Genomic DNA, 26,547 nt, shown 5'->3' with positions numbered 1-26,547 from the left:
AAAAGGATATCCTATAGCAACTACGTTTCTTGTTGCGTTTGTCTCTACTAATTGAAAACAGTAGATAGCCCTAGTTAATTACATGCTTGCAAGTTATCTATACAGAATTCCGAGTGCTTGCACAAAATCAGAAGCACGGCCACGTACACAGTCGGCCGAGCAAAAGTCAAGGGCCCAAATCCAGCCCATGCGTGATGGACCAGACCTGGGCCATTGTTTGTTCGATGCAGGCCTGCTTGGTCTGTTTCGACCTGGGCTCGACCTTCGTGAGGTTGAGATTGCAGTCTCCGTGTTCTTTGTCTTAAAACATGGTTTACCAGTTATATGAAGCAGTTTATCAGAAAGGGAAGAACTTAACTAGTAGAGTATGATTTTCAGGCTTGGCCTACATTAAAGGACATATTACAAAGTTAAACTAAGTCTAAGATACAACCTATTTCATTGGGAATATTTTCACCTATCAGCATACATATATAAACTATCATTCAGCTAATCTATATTGATATACACTGGGCATACAGGCTACTTCTATTGTCAACACAGGAATGAAAATTATTATACAGTACATGATATCTAATGTAACAATCTATGTATGAAAGTCAACTTCAGGTCTTTTCTTTTTGTATTCATGCTCAATTTTCCAATTACATTTGACAGTGTATTGGTTGTGTACCTGGTATAGAGAACAAAAGAAGAAAGGAATGATCAGCTGGGCAGTATGAAACAAACACAGCAACATCAGATACACAGCAACAACACAGCAACAAACCAACAACCACAAGTGTTTTCCACAGTCCACAGACAACCAGCAACAGTTTCCAGAACAAAGAAAAACCAACAGATGGTCGAGCACCAAACAAGTAATCCCAGAAAAGAGTAGTGAAACAACAGAAATAACAGAGTATTCGATGCAGCAACACCAGCAGTTCAACAATCACAAGCAGCTCAATCAGGGCAAACAACAGAACTTGGCCAAGACAGCTTGACCAATATGAATTCTTCTGCAGTTTTCAGACAGTGTTTGGTTACAGTGTTTCTGTAAATTTGCTTATATTTTTTCAGTTTCCTTTAACTCACAAGACCTCTCTCAAGACTAAGTTTTTTTCCAGAAGAACCTCCTCTTTTTAGGCTCCAAAAAAAAGAATTCCCCCTCCTCTCACGGAAGGTCCCCCTTCTTATAGCCTAATCCCAGCACTTTACAGCCTGCTGAACAACTCAGAATTCCCCCTCCCTGTTGTTTTTCCACTCACTTATTTTAAATAACAAGACTCCCATGAAATCCCTGATAGCCCCTCTCTCTTTTTTGTTGTTAAAGTGTCCTAATCCCTTATTTATTTAACCAAAGTATGGGCAGCAGGAATATAATCTGACAGCATGTGCTGTCAGACTATTTTAATCCAAAACAACTGACCATACGTATGCTGCCCACCATCTGAACTAAGTGAACATGGCATCCATTTAAGCTCAAAGTCTGAACTGCCATTATAACCTACCCCCTAGATGTTCTTTTAATTCAAATTTGAACAAAACCAATAGGCAATACAATTCAGTTCCTAATGGGATTCAAATACGATCACAGTAGAAATAAACAACACGGATCAAGTTGTTACCATTAATGACTGAAACTAATTGACGACATACATCGACTCGACTATATTAATCGTAACACATAACAATCAATCGTTCATATAAACAACACGTACAGAGTCCCGAATGACTTCAGACAACTTTGTTCAATCACTGGAAACCTATATGAATTATTTATGCGACGACTATCCTAATCGAACATGTATATCACAGAATATATTCAGAACATACACAGAAAACAATCGACCAAATAAAAAGGTCTTTGACAGAGATGGAAGAAATTAAGAAAATTATCAGACAATAACACACAGTCACAACAAAGCATGCTAACAACTCAATTAGCAGTTGAATAAAACAAAAAGGAAAAGAAAAACTTACCGAAAAATGTTTAAACCAAACTGACCCAAATCTGACTCAACTTTGACCATTTGAGGCCGAACAAATTTTAACCAGGGTGTTCTCACATGAGAACACCTTGGTTAAGGTCTATTAGACCTCAAACCCCGGTCAAGACCGGCCGGATTCCAAGGCTACTCGTGTTCTAAGTTTTGGATTTTTAGATCTGGTTTTTTAGGAGTTGTGGGTAGATTCGGACCAAACCAAGCTTGGTTTGGTCACAAGGGAGGTCAGGGGATTGTCTGGTACGAAGATGGTGAGGTTTGGCATAGATCGAGTTTTGTCTTGAATCTTCAAATCCAGATTCGAGACGATGGGAGGTGATTTGAGGCTAGGGAGTAACAGATCCATGTTCAGGAGAGTGAGGGGGTCTTAGGGTGTTCAGGAGGTTGTCACCGGCATTCATGCCGCCGGGTTCTGGTGAAGGGGAAACTAGGGCGGCTGCTAGGGTTTCGGGGGGTTTCAGGGCTTGGTGAGGAAGATGAGTGGAGGGGGGTTCGGATAGGGGGCGTGGGGTGTTAGGTTAGGTTTATATATGGGGAGGGTGATTCAATCCTGGCCGTTGGATTGATTACAATTGATGGTCAGGATTGGGGAAGCTTAACAATACGGTGCCGTTTGGTTAAGTAGGGGGTCGGTTAAAATGGGAATGGGTCGGGTCATGAGGGCCAATAAGGGCCATCGGATTGATGGAGATGAATGGCTCAGATTAACCGTCCCTAAAACGATGTCGTTTGGGTCCGTACTTGGGCAGGCCGGACTTGGACTGGACTGGTGTGTCGGTTTTGGGCTTTTTTTGTTACATTTCTTGGGCCCAAACTGATTTTCATTCACTCTTTCTTTTGTTTTTTTTTTAATTTTAAAACCAAAATGAAATAATAATAAAAAATAATGAAATTAACACAAACAACAATGTAACATTTTAACACAATTATCACAAGAATATTTAAGCAAGTTAAATCACAACCTAGAACGAACGATGCATATATATTTTGAATTTTCTTTCAACGACCGAATTACGGTTTGATTACCATGACAGACATACTTTGTATTTTGATTGATAAGATCAAATGCAACATGGACCGAACCACAAATGACTAACAGCACATGCCACGAAAAATCGAAAAATTGTACAGCGGAATCATTTGTCACTATTTTTGTTTTCTTTTGGAGCGATTGCCCGTGAAGCAAAAATCACGTGCTTACAGCTGCCCCTCTTTGCCCGAAGACACGAAGGGTTTTCGCGCAAAGATAAAGCGAGCGATTTTTGCTCGTCCGAGTACTCCGTGTGAAGCATTTTTGAAAAAAAATTTGACCGAACCTTTGCTTCAGAGGTTTCCTACATATCCTGGGCTAAACAGGAATCAGGTCCATGTAGTTCGGGAAATTTTGGTAGCTGGGACTACCGTGTGACTGTAGTGCTCGCTGTTGTTGTGCGCTGTTGCATGCTGCTGCAGGATTCTACCGCTCGCGGATCTCCTTGTTACATTGTTCTGAAATGAAAAACAAGAAGCTAAACTAGACTATGGATCATGAGATCTCATCTATCCTCGACTTGTTCTTGTTGCCTTGCTTTCTTGTCTGCTAGCGCTTTCCTCCGATTCCTTTATTTTGTGAACTTGGGGGATGATACTGGTCCTTCGCCTTTTCTGAATGTCAGTTTTCATCACTTCGCTTGATCCGCTGGGAACATGGCCCTCTTCTTTAAGCCTTTCAATGGTTTCTTCAGTGGTATGGCTTTCTTCACCAAAATTGTTATGTTGAGCATGCTATAACGTTCCCCAAACTGCTTCTTTTGAGACGCGTTCCTTCTTCCTTTTGAATCGCGCGTTTGCCTTTGCAGCCTTCTGCTTCTTGATGCTGGGGTTTTTATTGTTTCCTGCTTGGGGATCTCTGTTGTAACCTTCCGCCTTCAGGTGGGGTTACTGATTCCAGAATCTAGAGCTGAAAAGTATTCCCGCATTTTACTGGTGGGCGACCTAGAACTTAAATGTATTCCCGCATTATACTGGTGGGCGACCTAGAACTTAAATGTATTCCCGCATTATACTGGTGGGCGACCTAGAACTTAAATGTATTCCCGCATTATACTGGTGGGCGACCTAGAACTTAAATGTATTCCCGCATTATACTGGTGGGCGACCTAGAACTTAAATGTATTCCCGCATTATACTGGTGGGCGACCTAGAACTTAAATGTATTCCCGCATTATACTGGTGGGCGACCTAGAACTTAAATGTATTCCCGCATTATACTGGTGGGCGGCCTAGAACTTAAATGTATTCCCGCATTATACTGGTGGGCGACCTAGAACTTAAATGTATTCCCGCATTATACTGGTGGGCGACCTAGAACTTAAATGTATTCCCGCATTATACTGGTGGGCGACCTAGAACTTATATGTAATCCCGCATTATACTGGTGGGCGACCTAGAACTTAAATGTATTCCCGCATTATACTGGTGGGCGACCTAGAACTTAAATGTATTCCCGCATTATACTGGTGGGCGACCTAGAACTTATATGTAATCCCGCATTATACTGGTGGGCGACCTAGAACTTAAATGTATTCCCGCATTATACTGGTGGGCGACCTAGAACTTAAATGTATTCCCGCATTATACTGGTGGGCGACCTAGAACTTAAATGTATTCCCGCATTATACTGGTGGGCGACCTAGAACTTAAATGTATTCCCGCATTATACTGGTGGGCGACCTAGAACTTAAATGTATTCCCGCATTATACTGGTGGGCGACCTAGAACTTAAATGTATTCCCGCATTATACTGGTGGGCAACCTAGAACTTAAATGTATTCCCGCATTATACTGGTGGGCAACCTAGAACTTAAATGTATTCCCGCATTATACTGGTGGGCGACCTAGAACTTAAAAATATTTGAAATTGTTTCCCCGTTCTTCCGAGAAAATTTTCGACAATCGGCAGAAAATTTTCTGCCCCGGTTTTTGGTGGTTTCCCTGGCGTTGCGTCTTGCCGCCATCATCAATCCTTTGTTTTCCTGCAGCAGACAAAAGGATTTAGTTAGTTTTAATCGTGGTGGTAGGAGGTGCCTTTCCGGCGGATGATTTTTCCTCTCTTCCCTTTTTCTTGCTCTATGTCCCCATAATTGGTTGGTGGACAAAATTGCTCGCTGGGGGTTTCTAGCCTTCTGGGGATGGTTTTCAATTTATCCCCTTTCCTGCTTTCTCTTTAAGCACATGCTGTGGGAGTCTGTTTTTACTCCCGAAACCACTCCCTTTAGGAGCTTACTTTCTCCAAAACTGCCAGGCGCGATCATTGCATTGCCTGGGGCCGGCCTTTAAGTCTGCTTGTGTTATCCTGCATTGACTGAATTCCCCTTCGGTCTCTGGTAGTAAGCTTTGAAAAAATCCTTTTCAAGACAAATTTTTAGGAAGAGAAATAAAAGATAGAAAAAGGAGAAAATCTTTCTGAACCAATATTTGGTGGGAGAAGAAATTCAGAAGAACTTATCTGGAGGACATGACTGGTCCCCGTGATCATGACATGCACCATAGATTCCCGACCCAGTCTATTCGTATCAATCGATTTGCCCGATGGTCTGACTTGCTGGGGATGATAAATGAGTGTCCATTTCGTTGCGAATGTGGTCGCTTTTTGTTGATCTGTCTTGTCGCCTCATAGTGCCCTTCGAGGGGTTTTCACCAATGAGACTCTCTCTTTTCTCTCATCTCCCGGCGCCTTATGGTGCCTGTGAAGGTTTTTACCAATAAGACTCTCTCATTTCATATCTCTCATCTTACGTCGCCTTTCGGTGCCTGTGAAGGTTTTCAACGATAAGACTCTCTCATTTTATTCTTCATCTTACGTCGCCTTTCGGTGCCTGTGAGGGTTTTCACCGATAAGACTCTCTCATTTTATTTTTTATCGAGGAATCGGGGTGTTGTCGATACGACCCTCTCTTCTGGAGATTCCTTTGACCATCAATTCCATTCCCAGTCTTACGATCCTCTTCTTTGCTGGGGATCGGTGCATTATTCTCGGCCTTATTTGCCTGACTTGGCATCTCTTGGATATTGATCGGGAGGTCTTTTGGACGTCGATGTTGGTTTTGGTGTGGGGTTAAAGAAAGGCTATTCAAAAAATGAAATAATTTGATGGGTGATCTGCTACAACTTTTGGAATCAAACCTTTGTTGGAACTTAAAACATAACCTCTGCCCCAGTTTTCTTGCTTGGGGAATTTTATTTTTACACTTATGTTGAGCTATGTGCGTTACGCACATTGTGCCTATTATGCACACTATGTACATTATGCATCCTATATTCACTATGATGCACACTATGACCGAGCCGTGAGGCGCCTACGTATCCTCTTTGAGGAATCAGGTCAAACGTAGTTCCCACGGTTTTGTATTTCTTATGATTTTATCTTCTTTTTTCTTTGTTGTTTTTTTTTTCTTTTCTTTATCCTTCTTTTCATTTTCCTTTAAAGATTTTTTTTTAATGAAAAGGAGAGAACTTTATTAAATTTGCGGGATAAAAGGGTTCACACTTTTACAAAACAAAAGTAAAATTTGGATTACACCCTGAAATAATCCGGACAAAACAAAACACAAAAAACATAAATCAAAGCCTACTACCAAGACTCCCTCGGACAGGAAGAGGAGTAACTGTCCAATTGTTGGTCTTGGCCTCAGGCCCCACATACTGTATCTCTGTTCTGCTGGAACCTTCTCCAGCTTCTACCATACTGACATCAGCGAATAGCCTCTCAAAACTCTGATTCAGGTCCCCATCCATACCAATCAACGGTCCTAGGATCTTCGGGACTGGCAACCTCTTGGCATTTGCTTTGACAAAAGACCTTGAGAGACGTGGCACCGGCTTAGGCAGAAACCAAACCCTCTTCTTCATTTTTCGCGCTTGCTTCCTATCTGCTACGGTTGGTTTGAACCCCAATCCGAAAGTTTCCAGATTTTTAGGCAAGGTGATAGGTTGGACAATCCCCTGAAGCTTGACTCCTAGGCCCTTTCCCGGCACGAATCCATTACCTAGCATTTCTGAGACCATCATGATTGTTGCGGCAGCTACCCTAGGGTGCGGGACGATTTCTCCTTCATAAATTTTGTTGGCCTACCCTGTATCGAAAATCTGGTAGACCCAAGGACCTTTGTCATCAGCGGTCTCTATGAAAGGTACAATGGCTCCGCCCGTGGTGTACGTTGTATCCTCGCCGTGTAATACGACCTCTTGTCTTTCCTACTCGAACTTCACCATCTGATGTAGGGTGGAGGGCACCGCTTTGGCTGCATGAATCCATGGTCGTCCCAACAGCAGGTTATAAGATACTGTGGCATCCAGCACCTGGAATTCCATGGTAAACAGGACCGGACTAATGGTCAGTTCAAGTACAACATCCCCTACAGTGGCTGTTCCGTTTCCGTCAAAACCTCGGACATAGATATTGTTCTTGTGGATCCTTCCGTGGTCGATTTTTAACTGGTTCAGGGTGGATAGTGGGCAAATATTGGCGCTTGAGCCGTTATCCACCAATACTCGAGTTACCACCGAGTCTTCACATTTTACAGCTAGGTATAAAGCTTTATTATGCTCCGTACCTTCCACCGGCAGATCATCATCTGAGAACGTTACCCTGTTTACCTCGAAAATCTTGTTGGCAATGGTTTCCAGGTGGTTTACAGAAATCTCATTGGGTACATGAGCTTCGTTCAATATCTTCATCAAAGCCCGTCGATGCTCCTCAGAATGGATCAGTAATGACAGCAACGAGATCTGGGCCGGTGTTTTTCTCAGCTGTTCGACCACGGAGTAGTCCTGCACTTTCATCTTCCTCAGGAACTCCTCAGCCTCTTCTTCGGACACAGGTTTCTTGGTTGCAACTGGGTTGGTTCTTCTTAGCTCCACCGGAGCAAAACATCGACTCGATCGAGTCAGCCCTTGCGCTTCACAACTAACTTCTTCCACCTGTTTTCCTTTATACATCACCACCGCCTTTTCATATTTCCAAGGCACAGCCTTGCTATCAATCATCGGCAGCTGGACTACAGGCTTTATGGTGACCGGTTCTCTACATACCCCTTTCAACACAACTGCAGGTGTGGGCGGAATCCCTGATATTACCAACTTGTTTGGCTTGGGTTTGCTTGTTATGGCGGACGGGCTCTTTCCCAATATCACTACTGGCTTGACGCCTTCTCCCTGCGCTTGTACCCTCGTTCCCCCGCTGGTTGAGACTTCTTTTGGGGTGGCCTGGATCATCATCACTGTTTGTGAGGGTTTTCTCAACTCTCCTCCCTCGTATACCAACTCAATCATATGAGTCTCGTGGTGCGCTGGTAGTGGGTTCTGGTTGATGTTAGGAGCCTCCGGTGTCTGGACCTCGATCTTATTGGTGTCAATAAGATCCTGTATGGCATGCCTCAATTTCCAGCACTTCTCGGTATCATGTCCGAGCATCCCTGAGCAGTATTCACAACTGATTGATCGATCCAAATTCTGAGGTGGGGGATTTGGTTCTCGAGTCTGGACAGGACTAACCAAACCCAATTGCCTCAGTTTGTGGAACAAAGCGGTGTAGGTTTCTCCCAACTCCGTGAAAGTTCTTTGTTTCCGCAACCTGTCATTCCTAGCATCTGGATTTTCCCGAAAGCCTGACCCTGAAGGGTTTCTATATGCTCTCGGTGGAGGATAGGTGTTTTGTGGGGGTGCATATATGTTCTGGGGAGCCGGCGCGCGCCATTGCGGGCGAACCAGAGGCTGAGTGTATGCTTGAGCCTGGTGTACGGAACAATGTGGTTCTCGAGGTGGATAGAAATTTTGTGGGGGGCTATATGGGTAGTTTGACCTGTGAGGTCTGGGTTGGTTGTAGTGTGGCCTGCCAGCCCTGGACCAACTGCCTGCCTCGATCGTGGCAACCTTTTCTTTCTTTCTTATCATCGCACCTCCCGTGCCGCTCTGAATAGCCTGGGTTGTGGCCTTGAGGGCCGAGTAATTCAAGATTTTGTCAGACCTCAGACCCTCTTCTATCATGACCCCTATCTTGACCACCTCGTTGAAGGATTTTCCGACTGTCGTCACCAAGTGACCAAAGTAGGTTGGATCCAATGTTTGCAAGAAATAGTCCACCATCTCTTCCTCTCTCATGGGAGGATCAACTCTGGCCACTTGCTCTCTCCAGCGGAACCCGAACTCGTGAAAACTTTCCCCGGGTTTCTTCCCAGTTCTTAATAATGTGAGACGGTCAGGGACTATCTCGAGATTGTACTGGAAATGACCTGCAAAAGCTTGTGCCAGATCGTCCCAAGTATACCACCTACTGGAATCCTGCCTGGTATACCATTCTAGTGCAGATCCGCTCAGACTTTGGCCGAAATAAGCTATTAGCAGCTCATCCTTGCCGCCTGCCCCTCTCATTTTGCTACAGAATCCCCGCAAATGTGCCATGGGATCACCGTGCCCTTCATATAGATCAAATTTAGGCATCTTGAACCCAGCCGGGAGTTGGACGTCTGGGAAAGGGCATAGATCTTTGTATGCTACGCTGACTTGGTTGCCCAGCCCGTGCAAGTTCCTGAAGGACTGCTCCAGGCTTTTGAACTTTCTCAATACTTCATCCTGTTCAGGGGCCTTAGCCGGCTTCTCAATCTCTGCCGGCACTTCCAAATGTGGATTGTAAGCCTGTGGTTCGGGGGCATGAAACGTAGGCTCGGGGGGATAGTATTGTGTATCGTGAGCCTGAAACAATGGCTCACTGGTCGTTCTTTGCAAAGGGGCTGATGTTGGTCCCACAAAAATGGGAATATTGGGTGTTGGGAGAGGTTGATGGGGTGGTGGAGCTTGGGAATCATGAGGGCTTCTTTCTTGATGATAAAGGGGATTTGGGCGGCTTGTGGAAGGGCCGGAGTGAGGGTATTCTGGCATGTGTCCCAGTGTTTCAGGGCTCTTTTGTGTTTTGGCTATGGCTAGCTGCATTGCATTCATCTCTAGTCCCATCCTTTCAATCTTTTCCATCGCTTCTTTTAGCAACTGGCTCATCGGCCTCTCTTCCTCATTACTATTCTCTGAAGTAGTCATGCTTGTTGCTATCGGTCCTTTGGATCTGGTTTGATAGGAGTGTGTTGCCAGAGTTCTTTAACAACTAACTTGTCTGGATCAGACAACAACAAACTTTGTTAGCGTTAGAGTTTAACAGATTTGATCATAACACATAAAGGATGCCATGCTCCTAGGCAGTTAACCGTTTCTACATGCTTTGCTTCGAACAACATGCGTCATCCCGGCTTGCTCATTTGTCCTTTTATTGTTATTTTTGTTTTTTCTTTTCTTTATTTATTAAAGCGGTCGAATCTTCTGGGGATTGCCTACGTATCACGTCCCCGCGCGAATTAGACCAGGCGTAGTTCTGCCATGAGGCTAACATTTTCATTTATAAAAAGATGAACAAACATTACATTTGAAAACTTTGTAAGAAAATGTCTTGAAATACACACATTTAAATCGAAATAAAAAGATACAATTCTTAACATCTCACAACGTGCCCCACTTTCCACTTGTGTTGTAAATTATTAGATCTTTTGCTCAAGGCGGGGCTTGACCTGGATGACCTCCCAACGTACGATACATCCTTTCCAACTCCACTGCTAGATGACGGGCAAAAGTGGGTGCATGCTCTGTAAACCTTTCATAATCCATTCCTTGGCAGTTTACATAACTTTGAGAGGTGTAGACCGCCAGGTCGTGGATCTGTGCTCTGAAATCTTGGAGATGTTGGCCTTGATTCTGCAATTGCTGCTGGCGAGTGGTGGCTATATCTCTAATACGGTCTTCACGATCTAGGGCTGACTCTAGTAGAGCTCGGAGTCTGGCCTGCTCTAGTCTCGCCTACGCTCTTTCTTTGTCAATGTCTGCTTGTTGATGCTCTCTGTACCTTCTTGCCTCTTCTAGCTGTGCACGAAGTTGGTCTTCTGATCGTATCCAATGGTCTTTTTCCTTCTTGAATTGTGCCCTGTCTTTCTCGGATTGCCTATTTTGGCGTTCCTTATCAGATCTGGCTTCTTCGTTTAATTGTTGGATCCTTTCTTTTGCTTTGCTCAACGCCCTTTCATTTGCAGCAAGAACGGAATCATAATCTTGCATTCTTTCAAAAAGATTGGCGATGGTTTTTTGATCCTTCCAATTCCTCATTGGCGTTTCAGAAGCCTTTTTCATTCTCAGAAATCGAGCATGAAGACTTTCATTCTCACAGGCTAGACTTTTCTTCTCGCCTTCAGCTTCTTGTGCTTGCAAATCTTTCTCCAGACTGAGGTTCCTTAGATTTTCCTTTAGGGCATGGATAGTTGCTTTGTACCCCTTTTCTTTTTCTCCCCGGATCAACCGCCCTTGGATTTTATCATTAAAGCTTTGAATATGGGGTCTTTTGGTTGGCCTTCTTAGCTCAGGTTCTGGTACATCATCCACGCAAGATCGTTTCTCGAACCACCTTGCATATCCAGGATTTATCTCACCCTTTGATGTGTCTGGAACTTGAGTATCACTTTTCAAGTATCGACATCCATTCCACATCTGCTGGAGCAGAGCCTCAGGAATAGTGGCTTCTGGGTGCAATTCGATTTCTTGCGTACTCAAATCTTCATCATCAGGAACTACTTGATATCTCCCTAGTTGTCTTAGGACTCTCAATGGCGCATATGGCTGGATGCTTCTCAATCCCAATAGTAGCAGATAACTATTTGAGGTTGACATGTGTATCACTTCCCTCATCGGGAGCCATCCCAAAGTCCATTCAATTTGATTTGCCGTTAAAGTCCTTAGATGAGATACCCATGCTTCTGTCCCTTCTAGAACCTGATAATTTTTTACTCTTTCCTCATAACCCTCGATGCAATTATCGTTGCTTGGCCCATACTGTATGATCTTGGGCTGTTGTTGGAGATGTTCCATCACCCATATTTGCAACAGAATTTTGCATCCTTCGAAGACTTTCGCTCCTGCTTTACATAAAGTTAAAGCCCGATAAATGTCTGAGAGAATGATGGGGACAAGGGTGTGGTTTTCTTTGGTGGTGAGGATTTGCACAACCTTTGCGGTGCGAATATCGATTGTTCGCTCTTTGTTTGGGAAGACCATGATTCCTAGAAAAGCCACCATGAAGGCGAAGCGACGGTGAACCTGCCATGCGTCTTTGTCTTGCTTGTTAGTAAGGCCTTTCTCATGAATTTCGAACCCATCTGACTTTCCGAACCTTGAATACAAAAAGTTGAAAGAACAACATCCATTGATGACATTGCTTTTCCTGATTTGACTGCTGATGTTCAGAAGACCGAAGAATCGATGTACCGAGGGAGCCTTTGTGAATATCAAGCTTTGATTCCTTAAACTTCCGTCAAAACCAACATATCCAGCTATCTCCTCTAATGTAGGAGTGAGCTCGAAGTCAGAGAAACGAAAGACTTTGTGAACAGGGTCCCAAAAAGTTACTAATGCCGCAATCAGATCATCACGGGGTTTAACTTTCATAATATCCGGGAGATTTCCCAAATGCTTGATGACCCACTTTTGACCATCTTCGCCTAATTCACACCACCACATTTGAAGCTGGAATAGAAACTCTTCTGTATTTGTGGATGAGGGGTTTTGTGTGGTGCTCATTTTGTATCTGAAATTTAATTTAATAAAGTCAAGACTCATTTTGAAAATATACTCTAATCATTTTCAGTTAAAACTATTTTCAAGATTAAATACCTTTCAAGATTAAATACCTTTATTTCAAGATTTGAAATTATATTTTATTTTTATTATTTTTTATTTTTTAAAAAAAAAATACAACCCATTTTATTCCTCAGTTCTCACCATGATTTCATTTAAGCCAGTCAACAAGCATGTTCGAGGCAAATGAATGCACAGGTAGCAAGTAGGATGCATCAGGATGGTCTTTTTATTTCGGGTTCACCTGTTCTAGACAGACCCAACCCCTGTGTTGAGTCTCCAAGGTCGGATGTACATGATGCAAATAGACGTTCCTACTAGGGATCCGGTATATGGCTTAGTTATTCTAGGTAAAAACCTGAGGCGTATTGTTCTAAACCTGGCTTACTCAAGCGGACAGTTTGAGCCGAAGTGGGGGTAACGTACCGGGAGCACGAAAGTCTACCCGGCCTAGTTACTTGTCCCAACTTCGTCTTATTTGGTATGACTTCTAACAGAAAGGTGGGTCACGCGCACGTGTACACCATAAATTTAGAAGACTCAGAAAGAAGAAGGGTTTTGCAACAGTTTTATATACACAATTCAGATAATATTAAAGCGGTAAAAGCATCATTTAGCACACTAAGCATGTAAAAATCAGATAAAAATAAAGCCAACTATAACAGTTATTTTAAGCTCGAATTCTTGAACCCTGAACCAGTGGTTCTGGGTAAAATCACTCCCCAGCGGAGTCGCCAGAGCTGTCACACCTCCCTTTTCCACGCCCGCGAGGGCGCAAGGGAGTTTTTCCAATTAAAGGACAATCGAAACGGGATTTGTTTATTTATTTCAGAGTCGCCACTTGGGAGATTTAGGGTGTCCCAAGTCACCAATTTTAATCCCGAATCGAGGAAAAGAATGACTCCATATTACAGTCTGCGTACCAGAAATCCGGATAAGGAATTCTGTTAACCCGGGAGAAGGTGTTAGGCATTCCCGAGTTCCGTGGTTCTAGCACGGTCGCTCAACTGTTATATTCGGCTTATTTATCTGATTTTAAATACAATTATGAACCATGTGCAAATTTTATCTTTTAACCGCTTTTGTCATTATTATTATTTTTACGAGAATTGCAACGTCGTGAAAACATATCTCGAACCACGTTACATCAATGTACCCATGGTTATCGATATATCTCGACTCGGTTGAGATTTGGATTTGGGTCACATAAATGTGCACCCGAATTAAGGAAGGTAAAATTATTAAATACGCGCTTAAAGAGGCTATCGCGTTATTATTCCGGGAAGGTCGTGAGATTTGCTAAACGACCCACCTTAGGGACTGAATGCTTCAACATATATATTTAACAAGGGCCCCGCAATTTGTGCGTTTTTCTTTATTTTTGTCGAGGCTCATCTCGTCCTTATTTTAAAAGGATATCCTATAGCAACTACGTTTCTTGTTGCGTTTGTCTCTACTAATTGAAAACAGTAGATAGCCCTAGTTAATTACATGCTTGCAAGTTATCTATACAGAATTCCGAATGCTTGCACAAAATCAGAAGCACGGCCACGTACACAGTCGGCCGAGCAAAAGTCAAGGGCCCAAATCCAGCCCATGCGTGATGGACCAGACCTGGGCCATTGTTTGTTCGATGCAGGCCTGCTTGGTCTGTTTCGACCTGGGCTCGACCTTTGTGAGGTTGAGATTGCAGTCTCCGTGTTCTTTGTCTTAAAACATGGTTTACCAGTTATATGAAGCAGTTTATCAGAAAGGGAAGAACTTAACTAGTAGAGTATGATTTTCAGGCTTGGCCTACATTAAAGGACATATTACAAAGTTAAACTAAGTCTAAGATACAACCTATTTCATTGGGAATATTTTCACCTATCAGCATACATATATAAACTATCATTCAGCTAATCTATATTGATATACACTGGGCATACAGGCTACTTCTATTGTCAACACAGGAATGAAAATTATTATACAGTACATGATATCTAATGTAACAATCTATGTATGAAAGTCAACTTCAGGTCTTTTCTTTTTGTATTCATGCTCAATTTTCCAATTACATTTGACAGTGTATTGGTTGTGTACCTGGTATAGAGAACAAAAGAAGAAAGGAATGATCAGCTGGGTAGTATGCAACAAACACAGCAACAACAGATACACAGCAACAACACAGCAACAAACCAACAACCACAAGTGTTTTCCACAGTCCACAGACAACCAGCAACAGTTTCCAGAACAAAGAAAAACCAACAGATGGTCGAGCACCAAACAAGTAATCCCAGAAAAGAGTAGTGAAACAACAGAAATAACAGAGTATTCGATGCAGCAACACCAGCAGTTCAACAATCACAAGCAGCTCAATCAGGGCAAACAACAGAACTTGGCCAAGACAGCTTGACCAATATGAATTCTTCTGCAGTTTTCAGACAGTGTTTGGTTACAGTGTTTCTGGAAATTTCCTTATATTTTTTCAGTTTCCTTTAACTCACAAGACCTCTCTCAAGACTAAGTTTTTTTTCAGAAGAACCTCCTCTTTTTAGGCTCCAAAAAAAAGAATTCCCCCTCCTCTCACGGAAGGTCCCCCTTCTTATAGCCTAATCCCAGCACTTTACAGCCTGCTGAACAACTCAGAATTCCCCCCTCCCTGTTGTTTTTCCACTTACTTATTTTAAATAACAAGACTCCCATGAAATCCCTGATAGCCCCTCTCTCTTTTTTGTTGTTAAAGTGTCCTAATCCCTTATTTATTTAACCAAAGTATGGGCAGCAGGAATATAATCTGACAGCATGTGCTGTCAGACTATTTTAATCCAAAACAACTGACCATACCTATGCTACCCACCATCTGAACTAAGTGAACATGGCATCCATTTAAGCTCAAAGTCTGAACTGCCATTATAACCTACCCCCTAGATGTTCTTTTAATTCAAATTTGAACAAAACCAATAGGCAATACAATTCAGTTCCTAATGGGATTCAAATACGATCACAGTAGAAATAAACAACACGGATCAAGTTGTTACCATTAATGACTGAAACTAATTGACGACATACATCGACTCGACTATATTAATCGTAACACATAACAATCAATCGTTCATATAAACAACACGTACAGAGTCCCGAATGACTTCAGACAACTTTGTTCAATCACTGGGAACCTATATGAATTAACTCGTTTGACGACTAATCTAATCGAACATGTATATCACAGAATACATTCAAATCATACACAGAAAACAATCGACCAAATAAAAAGGTCTTTGATAGAGATGGAAGAAATTAAGAAAATTATCAGACAATAACACACAGTCACAACAAAGCATGCTAACAACTCAATTAGCAGTTGAATAAAACAAAAAGGAAAAGAAAAACTTACCGAAAAATGTTTAAACCAAACTGACCCAAATCTGACTCAACTTTGACCATTTGAGGCCAAACAAATTTTAACCAGGGTGTTCTCACATGAGAACACCTTGGTTAAGGTCTATTAGACCTCAAACCCCTGTCAAGACCGGCCGGATTCAAAGGCTACTCGTGTTCTAAGTTTTGGATTTTCAAATCTGGTTTTTTAGGAGTTGTGGGTAGATTCGGACCAAACCAAACTTGGTTTGGTCACAAGGGAGGTCAGGGGATTGTCTGGTACGAAGATGGTGAGGTTTGGCATAGATCGAGTTTTGTCTCGAATCTTCAAATCCAGATTCGAGACGATGGGAGGTGATTTGAGGCTAGGGAGTAACAGATCCATGTTCAGGAGAGTGAGGGGGTCTTAGGGTGTTCAGGAGGTGGTCACCGGCGTTCATGCCGCCGGGTTCTGGTGAAGGGGAAACTAGGGCGGCTGCTAGGGTTTCAGGGGGTTTCAGGGCTTGGTGAGGAAGATGAGTGGAGGGGGGTTCGGATAGGGGGCGTGGGGTGTTAGGTTAGGTTTATATATGGGGAGGGTGATTTAATCCTGGCCGTTGGATTGATTACAATTGATGGTCAGGATTAGGGAAGCTTAACAATACGGTGTCGTTTGGTTAAGTAGGGGGTCGGTTAAAATGGGAATGGGTCGGGTCATGAGGGCCAATAAGGGCCATCGGATCGATGGAGATGAATGGCTCAGATTAACCGTCCCTAAAACGACGTCGTTTGGGTCCGTACTTGGGCAGGCCGGACTTGGACTGGACTGGTGTGCCGGTTTTGGGCCTTTTTTGTTACATTTCTTGGGCCCAAACTGATTTTCATTCACTCTTTTTTTTTTCTAATTTTAAAACCAAAATGAAATAATAATAAAAAACAATGAAATTAACACAAACAACAATGTAACATTTTAACACAATTATCACAAGAATATTTAAGCAAGTTAAATCACAACCTAGAACGAACGATGCATATATATTTTGAATTTTCTTTCAACGACCGAATTACGGTTTGATTACCATGACAGACATACTTTGTATTTTGATTGATAAGATCAAATGCAACATGGACCGAACCACAAATGACTAACAGCACATGCCACGAAAAATCGAAAAATTGTACAGCGGAATCATTTGTTACTATTTTTGTTTTCTTTTGGAGCGATTGCCCGTGAAGCAAAAATCACGTGCTTACACTAATGGACAGATATTTCCTCTAGATTTTGCCATTTGTGCCAATGAAAGCACATAGACGTGGACGCTATTTTTGAACCACCTGAAAGAGCACATTGTCAAACAGCGTTCAGGTATTTGTCTAATATCTGATCGGCACGGTGGTATATTAAGTTCTGTGGAGAACTTGCCTGCATGGCAAGAACCTTATGCATACCACCGTTACTGTGTGAGGCACTTGAAGGCCAATTTCCAGAAGGCACATCCCAACAAGGATCTACATGATTTGATGTGGATGGCAGCAACAGACCACCAACATCATAAATTCCAGAGGCATATGGATTCTATCAGGCAAGAAGACGAGGCAGCCTATCGTTGGTTAATGCGACATGACCCTGAAAAGTGGACGTTGCATGCGGATGGTGGCAGACGATGGGAAATTCTTACTACAAACGTGTCAGAGTCCTTCAACAGGTTATTGAAGTCGGCAAAAGGATTGCCCATCACAGCCATGGTGCGGATGTCGTTCAAGCAGATGGCGGAGAGGTTTGTTGAACGATTTGTAGCTGCAACGGAATTGATGGAGAGGGGTGTTGAATTTATGTCAGTGCATATGAAGAGATTTGACAAATACAGACGGCGAGCACATTGGCATTCATTTTTGCAGTATGATAACGAAAGAGGTGTTTTTGAAGTTTACACCGCTATCCATAACAATCGGGGTAATAATGTACATACTGTAAATAAATATGCAAGGTTATGCTCCTGTGGGAAATGGTCCATCTACCACATGCCTTGCTCACATGCCATCAAGTATTTTCAACGTGTTGGTTATGCGGAGACCAACTATGTTGATCAACAATATAACGTTTCCAAGTACCTAAACACATATAGTGGTCAGTCGCAGCTAGTGGGTGCTGAGTATTATTGGCCTCTGGAATCATTTAAAATGGTGTGTAACAAGTCCTATTTGCGTAAAAGACAGGTGCAGAAGAGAACGTGTATACGGAACCAAATGGATGTTAGTGACACCGTTTATGCGCGCAAATGTGGTATATGCTCGCAAACAGGACATGACCGTAGAAAATCTCCTTTGGGTGGCAGCAGTAATCAAGCTCGGGGTGGGTGTTCTTCTAGTGTACCTAACTACCCATGAGTTGATGTTGTAATAATTAGTTGTTATGTCTATGTTGCAAGATTTATGAAATAAAATTATGCTTGTTAATTATGATTTGTACTTTCCCATTTTACCTATTTAAATAATAATTTAATAAAATTATTTGTATATTTATTATGTGTGTGTTGTCTTGTCGAACTGAAAAAGCTGACCAGCTGACATAAAGTTATCTTGTTAACATCATGATATTTAACACGCAAAATATAGCGCCATTAGATAGTACATTATGTGTGTGTTGTCTTGTCGAACTGAAAAAGCTAACCAGCTGACATAAAGTTGTCTTGTCAACATCATGATATTTAACACGCAAAATATAGCGTCATTAGATAGTACATTATGTGTGTGTTGTCTCGCCTATAAATAACGGGCTCATTGTAGTTATTTTGTGTGCTCAAAATTTACTAAAAGCAAATATTTTTTTAAAAGTAAGGTTTTTTTTACTAAAAGCAAATATTTCACAAATGGCTCAACCTCTTCGTCCACTAAAGTGCAACTGTGGAAAAGCATGCTTGATGCAAAATCGTTGGGACGGTGGTGAAGTTGGACGCCGCTACTGGCACTGTATGAACCAGTTTTACAAGGTTCCCAGCGAACCTATTTGTGATTTTGAGGAATGGGTTGATGAACCATGTTATCAAGAATGTTACAGAGAACAACTGCAGTTTCTTCATAATATGTGTTTAAGACAACGGGAACATGAAAAAGAAAGCAATAGAATTATTGCAGACTTGAGGGCGAAACTGAAGGAGGTGGGAGAAGAAAAATAGAAAACACAATGGAATTGTGAAGCACAAAAGGAACGTAAGAAAATATATAAACAGGAACTTGCGTAGGTGAAGGCTAACTGAAAGAGGTAGAAGAAGAAAAAGAACAACGGGAAGAACGATATAAGTGGTTGGAGCGGAGAATAAATGCCAACTGGGGCTAAACATTGGAATGTATGTGTTTAGTGTATTTTTCATATTTCATGTATTTTTATTATGTTGGCCTACTATGTTTGTGTTTTTGCTGTAGTAATGTTTTCCATGTTTGTTGTACTAAATTTTATTTTAACTGAAGTGGAAGTTAAGTTTAAGTGCTTGTGTTGTACTAAATTTTATTTTAATTGAAGTGGAAGTTAAGTTTAAGTGCTTGTGTTGTTCTAAATTTTATTTTATGAAACTATCAAACGAATGGAGAACTAAAAAAAGTAATGGGCATATTCGATTAAATATTGTTTACACCATGTCAATGTGTCCCGCATCCGGTGTGTCTCAATGAAGCAGCTGGCCTGAGGCGCATCCCCTCTAGTCCGGGTACGCTATCAGGATCATCATCATCAAATTGTCTCCTTATAGCCGGATGCGGCGTAGGATGACATGTATCGGTGGTGCTGTCAGCTCCAGTAGAAGGCTACATAATAATATGAAACTTAGTATAGAAAACTACATAACAATTCACAACAATTTATATTGTCTTACCATCATCGTGTCTAGATCCTGAATGTAGTCATCTGTCGCTGCATCGCATGAAGCCTTAAAAAGGAAATTAATAAAGTTAAAGAAAATAAATAAGTTACAGTTAAAACAAATTCAAATTCAATACTAATAAACTCATACCTGCGCATGTGATGTGGAGCCATAAACTCAGTCGGCGCCCACTATAAAAATCACGGGTCGGTCCATCCTTAACAGTGGTAGACGGTCCTGGGAAGTATCTACCCCAATCCACTCCTTGAATATTCGAGCCCGTGATCAATAATTGACCCGATGGGGTCACCTGCGATGACACTGGAGTGCGATAAATTCCAAGGCTGTAAGACGGCATGCCCGTCTCATGCATGTCACCTGCCATATCAGCAGCAACATCATCAGCAGGAGCCTCAACGCCCCCTTGATGGGGACCACCTCCTCTCCGCCCACGACCACGTCCATGAATTGATGGTACTGCGTTGGGTCCATATAATCAGCCTCGTGTGCCAAACGCTGATCCAATCGGGCTCGCCGCAGTGTCTGGCCAGCCACATCCATGAATCGATGACTATACTCCTACATGGCCACAGGATCGTGGACATGACTCTACATCTGCTGCCCCATATGATAGACGGTATGCAATCCAATCGCCTGCACAAAGTAAAAAATATAAACTATATATTTGGCACTAAATTACAGGTATATAATTAATAATAACAGAAAATATACCAGGGCCTCGTGTCTCCCGGCGTATGGGACGTACCGACCATGTGCCTGATGAACTGGGTTCCCGATAAAAATTCGGAAAACAGTCCGGTACCATGCCATATAACGTTGAATAGGAAAGTGTTGCGGAGGTGGGGTCAAGTCCCCTCGCCTGTCCCAAGTACCCAACTGCTCGTTAAGCCATGCCATAAATGTGTCGTCCGCCCTGGACCTATCATTCCTCTCATAATGTAAAGCATGCCATGCAGGCGGAGTCGGTATAGGTTGCGGTAGGCCAAACTAACGAAATACCCGCTCGGATGCATGATGCTCGACAATATCGAGGTATATGAGTGGGACAGAAGCCCTTCAAATATGTCGGCCGAACGTGCAATACGCTGGAAGGGTACCTATCACCTCAATGTTGTACGACGTCCAGATGAGCTATCAAATAAGAACACAAACCGTTAGTATGCGCAACACTGAGTTAATCTATAACAGTTAAGTTTAGTTAGATATTCACCTGTGCATCCTCCAACAGATCCAACACATCCCTGTAGAGGGGGAGATTATGATAGGTATCATACTCTCGTTCAAGAGTACGACGCATAACCCACCTACAGGCTAGAGGGAGTTGCGGAATTTCTACATTAGCCGGTAGCTGTGGTAGAGGTGGCCGAAACTGCAGAAATCGCTCCCAGACCCAAACCTAACATACAAAGTTGACGTAAAGTATAAGATTAACTATAACTAGGTAGAATTGTAACTAATGAACATATTATTTGAATATGTTATCACCAGTAGAAGCGGCAGAAAGCCACCAACGTCTCTCTATGTGCCGATGCAAGCCTGGCACATCTGCCTGTACAGATATGAGATGACAGCACCACCCCAGCTGTAGATGGTTGTATCCTCGAACCGGGCAATATGATGCAGAAAACGGAGGCTCACTAGGTTCCCCGAAGTGTTCGGGAACAAGACCCCCCCCCCCAAATAGAAGGAGCAACAGCAGCCTCGTATATCGCTGTACATCCACCTCCGCTGACTCGTCGGTAATAGTATGGTGGATCTGCACCAGGTGGTCTTTAATGGGGACCAACTGTATACGACTGGACCCAGACGCTACCTCCTCGTCCTCCGGCATGAAACCCGTGAGCATGTGCAGCATATCCCAATATGCGTGCCGCGAATAATATCTTATGGTCGCAGGCAGTAAAACTGACAAGCCATCAATGGATAGGCCATATAAAATCTCAGCGTCCTGGAGTGTGATGGTGACCTCGCCGATGGGCAAATGAAAAGTATGCGTCTCCGGTCGCCACCGCTCAATCAAGGTCGTGATCAAAGCATATTCGAGCTGTATCCGGCCAATCCTAATAATCCTATATAATCCCATCTCCTCCAGGTAATGGACCACGCGAGGATGTAGAACGTGGGGAGGACTCAAAAACTCCCACAATAGATCCACTCTCCTGGCCCGGAAAGTCTGCGTAAGCAATTGTCCGTCCCATATATACTCGGATCTATGCTGGGGCTGCAGGGATAATAGATTCAAAGTCTGAGGGCCGGGATGTATAGTCGCGTTCATGTCGTCAACTGTAAATTCATATTTTTAATAACTTAATTGTACAAATTATATATATATATATATATACCTATGGGTTCTGGGCTCGATATTTTAAGGCCCAGTGGCACCAAACTATCATTAATAATTATGTGTTTTTTATTATAATTTAAATTCATATTTTCTAATAACTTAATTGTACAAATTACTAATTATGTGTGTTGATACAATTATTAACTTAATTGTACAAAGTTTGCATTTTCAACTACCAATATAAGATACTTAAACAAAAGGATTCTAAGCTAAAATACTACACATTACTGTGCTACAAGGCTCTAAATTTTACTACGCTAAAAGGGTCAACGTTTTGCTACGCTAAAAAGGTCTAGTTTTACTACGCTAAAAAATAATCTAAACTAAACATAAACAACAAATAAATTTAATTGCAAATAAAACACAAAAAAAAACACATATATATAAATCAGGATATTTTTTTAATAAAACACTAATATGAAATCCGGATAAATCTAACATGCTAGTTTCGGAAAAAAAACATAAACCGAAATACAACACATACAAATCAAATAATATGCATTATTATAAAAGTTTCAACTTAAAATAAACTGAAATACCTCGATTTAGAATTTTCGGAAAGCAAATAGATTGAAATTTTGACTTCGGAAGTGTGAATCAACAATAATACAAAGCTCTATTCAAATGTGGGACCTACGTTCTACAACTTTTATGTGACGGGGGGGCCCAAATTTTTTTTTTTAACTCGTGGGCAGCGGGTATGGGGGACCAAGAAGAAAGAGGAGTAAAATATTGAGGAAGAGACCAGAACGACGATGAAGAAGGTTCTGTTGTTAAAAATTTATGTATAGCGCCAGGTATTTTGGCGCTATACCTAGGCGTATCAGGTTTTTCAGTATAGCGCCAGCTATTTTGGCGCTATATCTGGGCGTGTCAGCTTTTTCAGTATAGTGCCACAATATTTGGCGCTATACGTTAACGGCACAGTTAACGTTAATGTATAGCGTCAAGTATTGTGGCACTATATATAAAATTGTTACCTTTTTTCTTATCACCTATTTATATATTTTGAGTCCAAAAGAACCATAATTGGTTCCGGACTCTTTTAGAGTCGCTCCTCATTCTTGAATACATCGATGAAACCTGGAAGACCGGACCTAGAATCTTGCCACAAGAACCCTATGAAAGAGCCATAATTCGTTTTTGGGCTAATTACTTTGTTCAGGTTAGTCATGTTGAACTGTGTGACCACTGAACACTTTTATTTATTTATTTATGTCTGGGTGTGCAATATTAGGACATCTCAATATGGTCAAATCAGCCTGTTTTAAAGATGTTTTAACATTACTTTGCTCTAATATATACAGCATCTTTTACCCAGCACGGCTAAGTTGTGGAAGTCAACTGGAGAAGAACAAGAGAAGGCTCAAGAGGAAGTGTTAGAGAAAATAAGATTTGTTGAAGAGGGAATTCCTGAAATCCAAGGAAATGAATTGGGGCTCTTACAAATCTTGCTGGTCACAACATTTGGATCTCATAAAGCATATGAAGACGTCCTTGGTGTGAAGATTTTGGTTCGGGAAAACACCCCACTGCTTTATTTATGTGTGACAAGTTTAAATGATTTGCCAGCGGTGAAAGAAATTTGTCCCCCTCATGATAAGCTGGTGTCTTTACTCAAAATCTATTGGCAAATTGCCTTAGAATCCACCACCGACTGAGCGCCTGATTTTCTGAAAGTAATACTTGTTTTTCAAAAAGAAAAAAAGAAAAAAAAACATTATTGTTACATAGGGGAAGGAAATATTGAGAATTGAACCCACAACTCTTTGTCAGTACCACTAGACTATAAGGGGACGTTTGATAGGATGCATTAAATAAGTTAATGCATGCATTAACTTTGTGTATTAATAATACATTATTTGGTAGACATTTAGAACCTATGTATTATTTATGCAAGCATTAGTTATACATCCTATTTGGTATTATCTTATGCATAATTAATGCATAGAAAATAATGGTATTAGCAATGCAATGGATTTTAATGCATGCATTAGCTTAATTAAAGACAAAATTGTCCTTCAAAATTTATGCTTGATTAAAATATGCTAGTTAATATATTAATGCAAGTTCAAAATAATCAAAATAGTGAGAAATAATATTATATCCCTAGTAAATAAATAAATATTTAGCATATTTTCTTTTTTATAAATAAATATTTAATTTTATTTTACAATATAGGTAGACAAATAAAATAATTTTTTTAAAACCTTTTCATATAAAAACATTTCTCAACATATGTTTCTTTTAAAAAGTTAGAGTGTGGGCTAGTTTTGAGGGCATTTTTGTAAACAAACAATTCTTTTAGAAACTGTGCAATGCTTTAATACATCATACCAAACAATGGATAAGAAATATGCCAGCATAGCTAATACCAGCATAACTAATGCAAGTATAACTAATACTAGCATTACTAATACACCCAATTCAGCATTATTCTTATGCACCCTACCAAACGACCCCTAAGTGTTAGTGGTAACCATAGTTCAATTAATTCCCAACCACAGTGTCAGTCAAGTGGATTCTGCTTGTAATAAGGTCTATGACCACGCTTGAGATCATTTGTGATATGTTATTGTATTTCAAATTTCTGAAACCATGATATGTGATTTAAGATAAGTCTGTGAAAATTGGTAATAAACGGACTTGAGATGACGTGAATCGGATCATATTTGAGAAAATTTAAAAATTTGAAGTTCTTAAGAAATTTCATTATTTTGATGCTAAATTCATAGTTGTTGATGTTATTTTGGTGGTTTGAATGCACGACCGAGTCCGTATGATGTTTTCAGGTTGGTGTGCATGTTTGATTTGGAGCCTTGAGGGCTCGGGTGAGTTTTGAATAGGCCACGGAGTAAAATTGGACTTGGGAAAATTGCAGGTTTTTAGCTGGTATGATCAGGTCTGCAGGCTTCACAAATGCGAAGTCTGACTCGCAAATGCGAGCTCGTAAATGCGACAAACCTTCGCAAATGCGAATAATGGACATGGCAGCCTGAGTCGCAAATGCGACTGTTTTCTTGCAAATGTGATTTTGCATTTGCGAATGGTCTCTCGCAAATGCGATGATGATCGGAAAGCTGAGTGGGTCGCAATTGCGAAAGTCCCAATTTTCTGAAGGTCGCAATTGCGATATCAGAGACCTGTAAATTCACACTTAGACGCATTTTCAACCATTTTTCACATCTTCTCAAACCATAAACTCTCTAGGGCGATTTTTCAAAGGCAACTTCTCTTCCTGATCAATTGTAAGTGATTTCTAACTAGTTTTCTTCAATCTTTAACATATTTTCACATGATTTCAACTCAAAATCAATGATTTTCGTGGGGGAAATTGGGTGTTTTGGGTAAAACCTAGGTTTTTCAAAAATTGGGGATTTGGACCTCGATTTGAGGTCCAATTTCAAAACAAATTACATATTTGAGTTCGTGGGGGAATGATAATCGGGTTTTGGTTCGAACCTCGGATTTTGACCCTGTGGGCCCGGGGGCGATTTTTGACTTTTTGGGTAAAACTTTGGAAAACTTATTTTCATGCATTAGAATCGATTCATTTAGCATTTATTGACGTAATTAAGTAACTTGTGGCTAGATACGAGTGAATTGGTGGTGGAATCAAGAGGTAAAGTGATAATTGAGACTTGAATTATGTTCGTGGCATCGAGGTAAGTGTTTGGTCTAACCTTAGCTTGAGGGATTAGGAGTTGTGTCCTATTTGTTATGTGTTATTTGTCGAGTACGACGTATAGGCACGGTGACGAGTATCTATACATTGGTATCTAGCATGCATGTGAGTCTTATATTATGATTAATGTGACTCAATTTTGTATTGTTCATGCTCTATATGATAATTTCTATTGAGGAATATGACTTTTGGAAGTATTATTGTTAATTGAACATGGTAGAGCATTGGCTCAAGTTGAGCATTGAATTGTTGAACATTGTAGAGCATTGACTCAAGTTAAGAATAGAATTGTTGAACATTATAGAGCATTGGCTCAAGTTGTGAATTGAGTTGTGAAGTAAATGTGAAAGAAGAAAGGAGAGAGAGAATCATGATATTGTCTCCCTTGCCGGGATGTTATTGTTTTGATATTGTTTCCCTTGCCGGGATTTGATTGTTGTACTATTGTTCCCTTGCCGGGATTTTATTGTGATTCCATTTATTTCCTTTTCCTTATTTCTTGTGATTGTTGTTTGGGTGAGGAAGAGTGTTAAAGCACGAAGGGTGATGTCGTGTATGATTTTGTGAGGAAGAGTGTAAAGCACGAAGGGTGATGCCATGTCGCACGATGTA

General features: G+C 41.3%; 1 protein-coding gene across 1 annotated transcript in view; it reads left to right on the top strand.

Moving 5' to 3' along the window:
- The window catches only part of LOC104218484 (glutathione S-transferase U9-like), a 28,503-nt gene extending 4,592 nt beyond the window's left edge, over positions 1–23,911 (top strand). The window contains exons 2-3 of the mRNA XM_070159303.1: positions 23,306–23,415; positions 23,558–23,911. Of these exons, the coding sequence (XP_070015404.1) occupies positions 23,306–23,415; positions 23,558–23,911 (464 nt within the window). The remainder of the gene's footprint in view (positions 1–23,305; positions 23,416–23,557) is intronic.
- The last annotated feature ends 2,636 nt before the right edge of the window (positions 23,912–26,547 follow it).

This window comes from Nicotiana sylvestris, chromosome 10 (assembly GCF_000393655.2).
Source record: "Nicotiana sylvestris chromosome 10, ASM39365v2, whole genome shotgun sequence".
NCBI lineage: Eukaryota > Viridiplantae > Streptophyta > Magnoliopsida > Solanales > Solanaceae > Nicotiana > Nicotiana sylvestris.
This window is presented reverse-complemented; position numbering and strand designations above follow the sequence as displayed.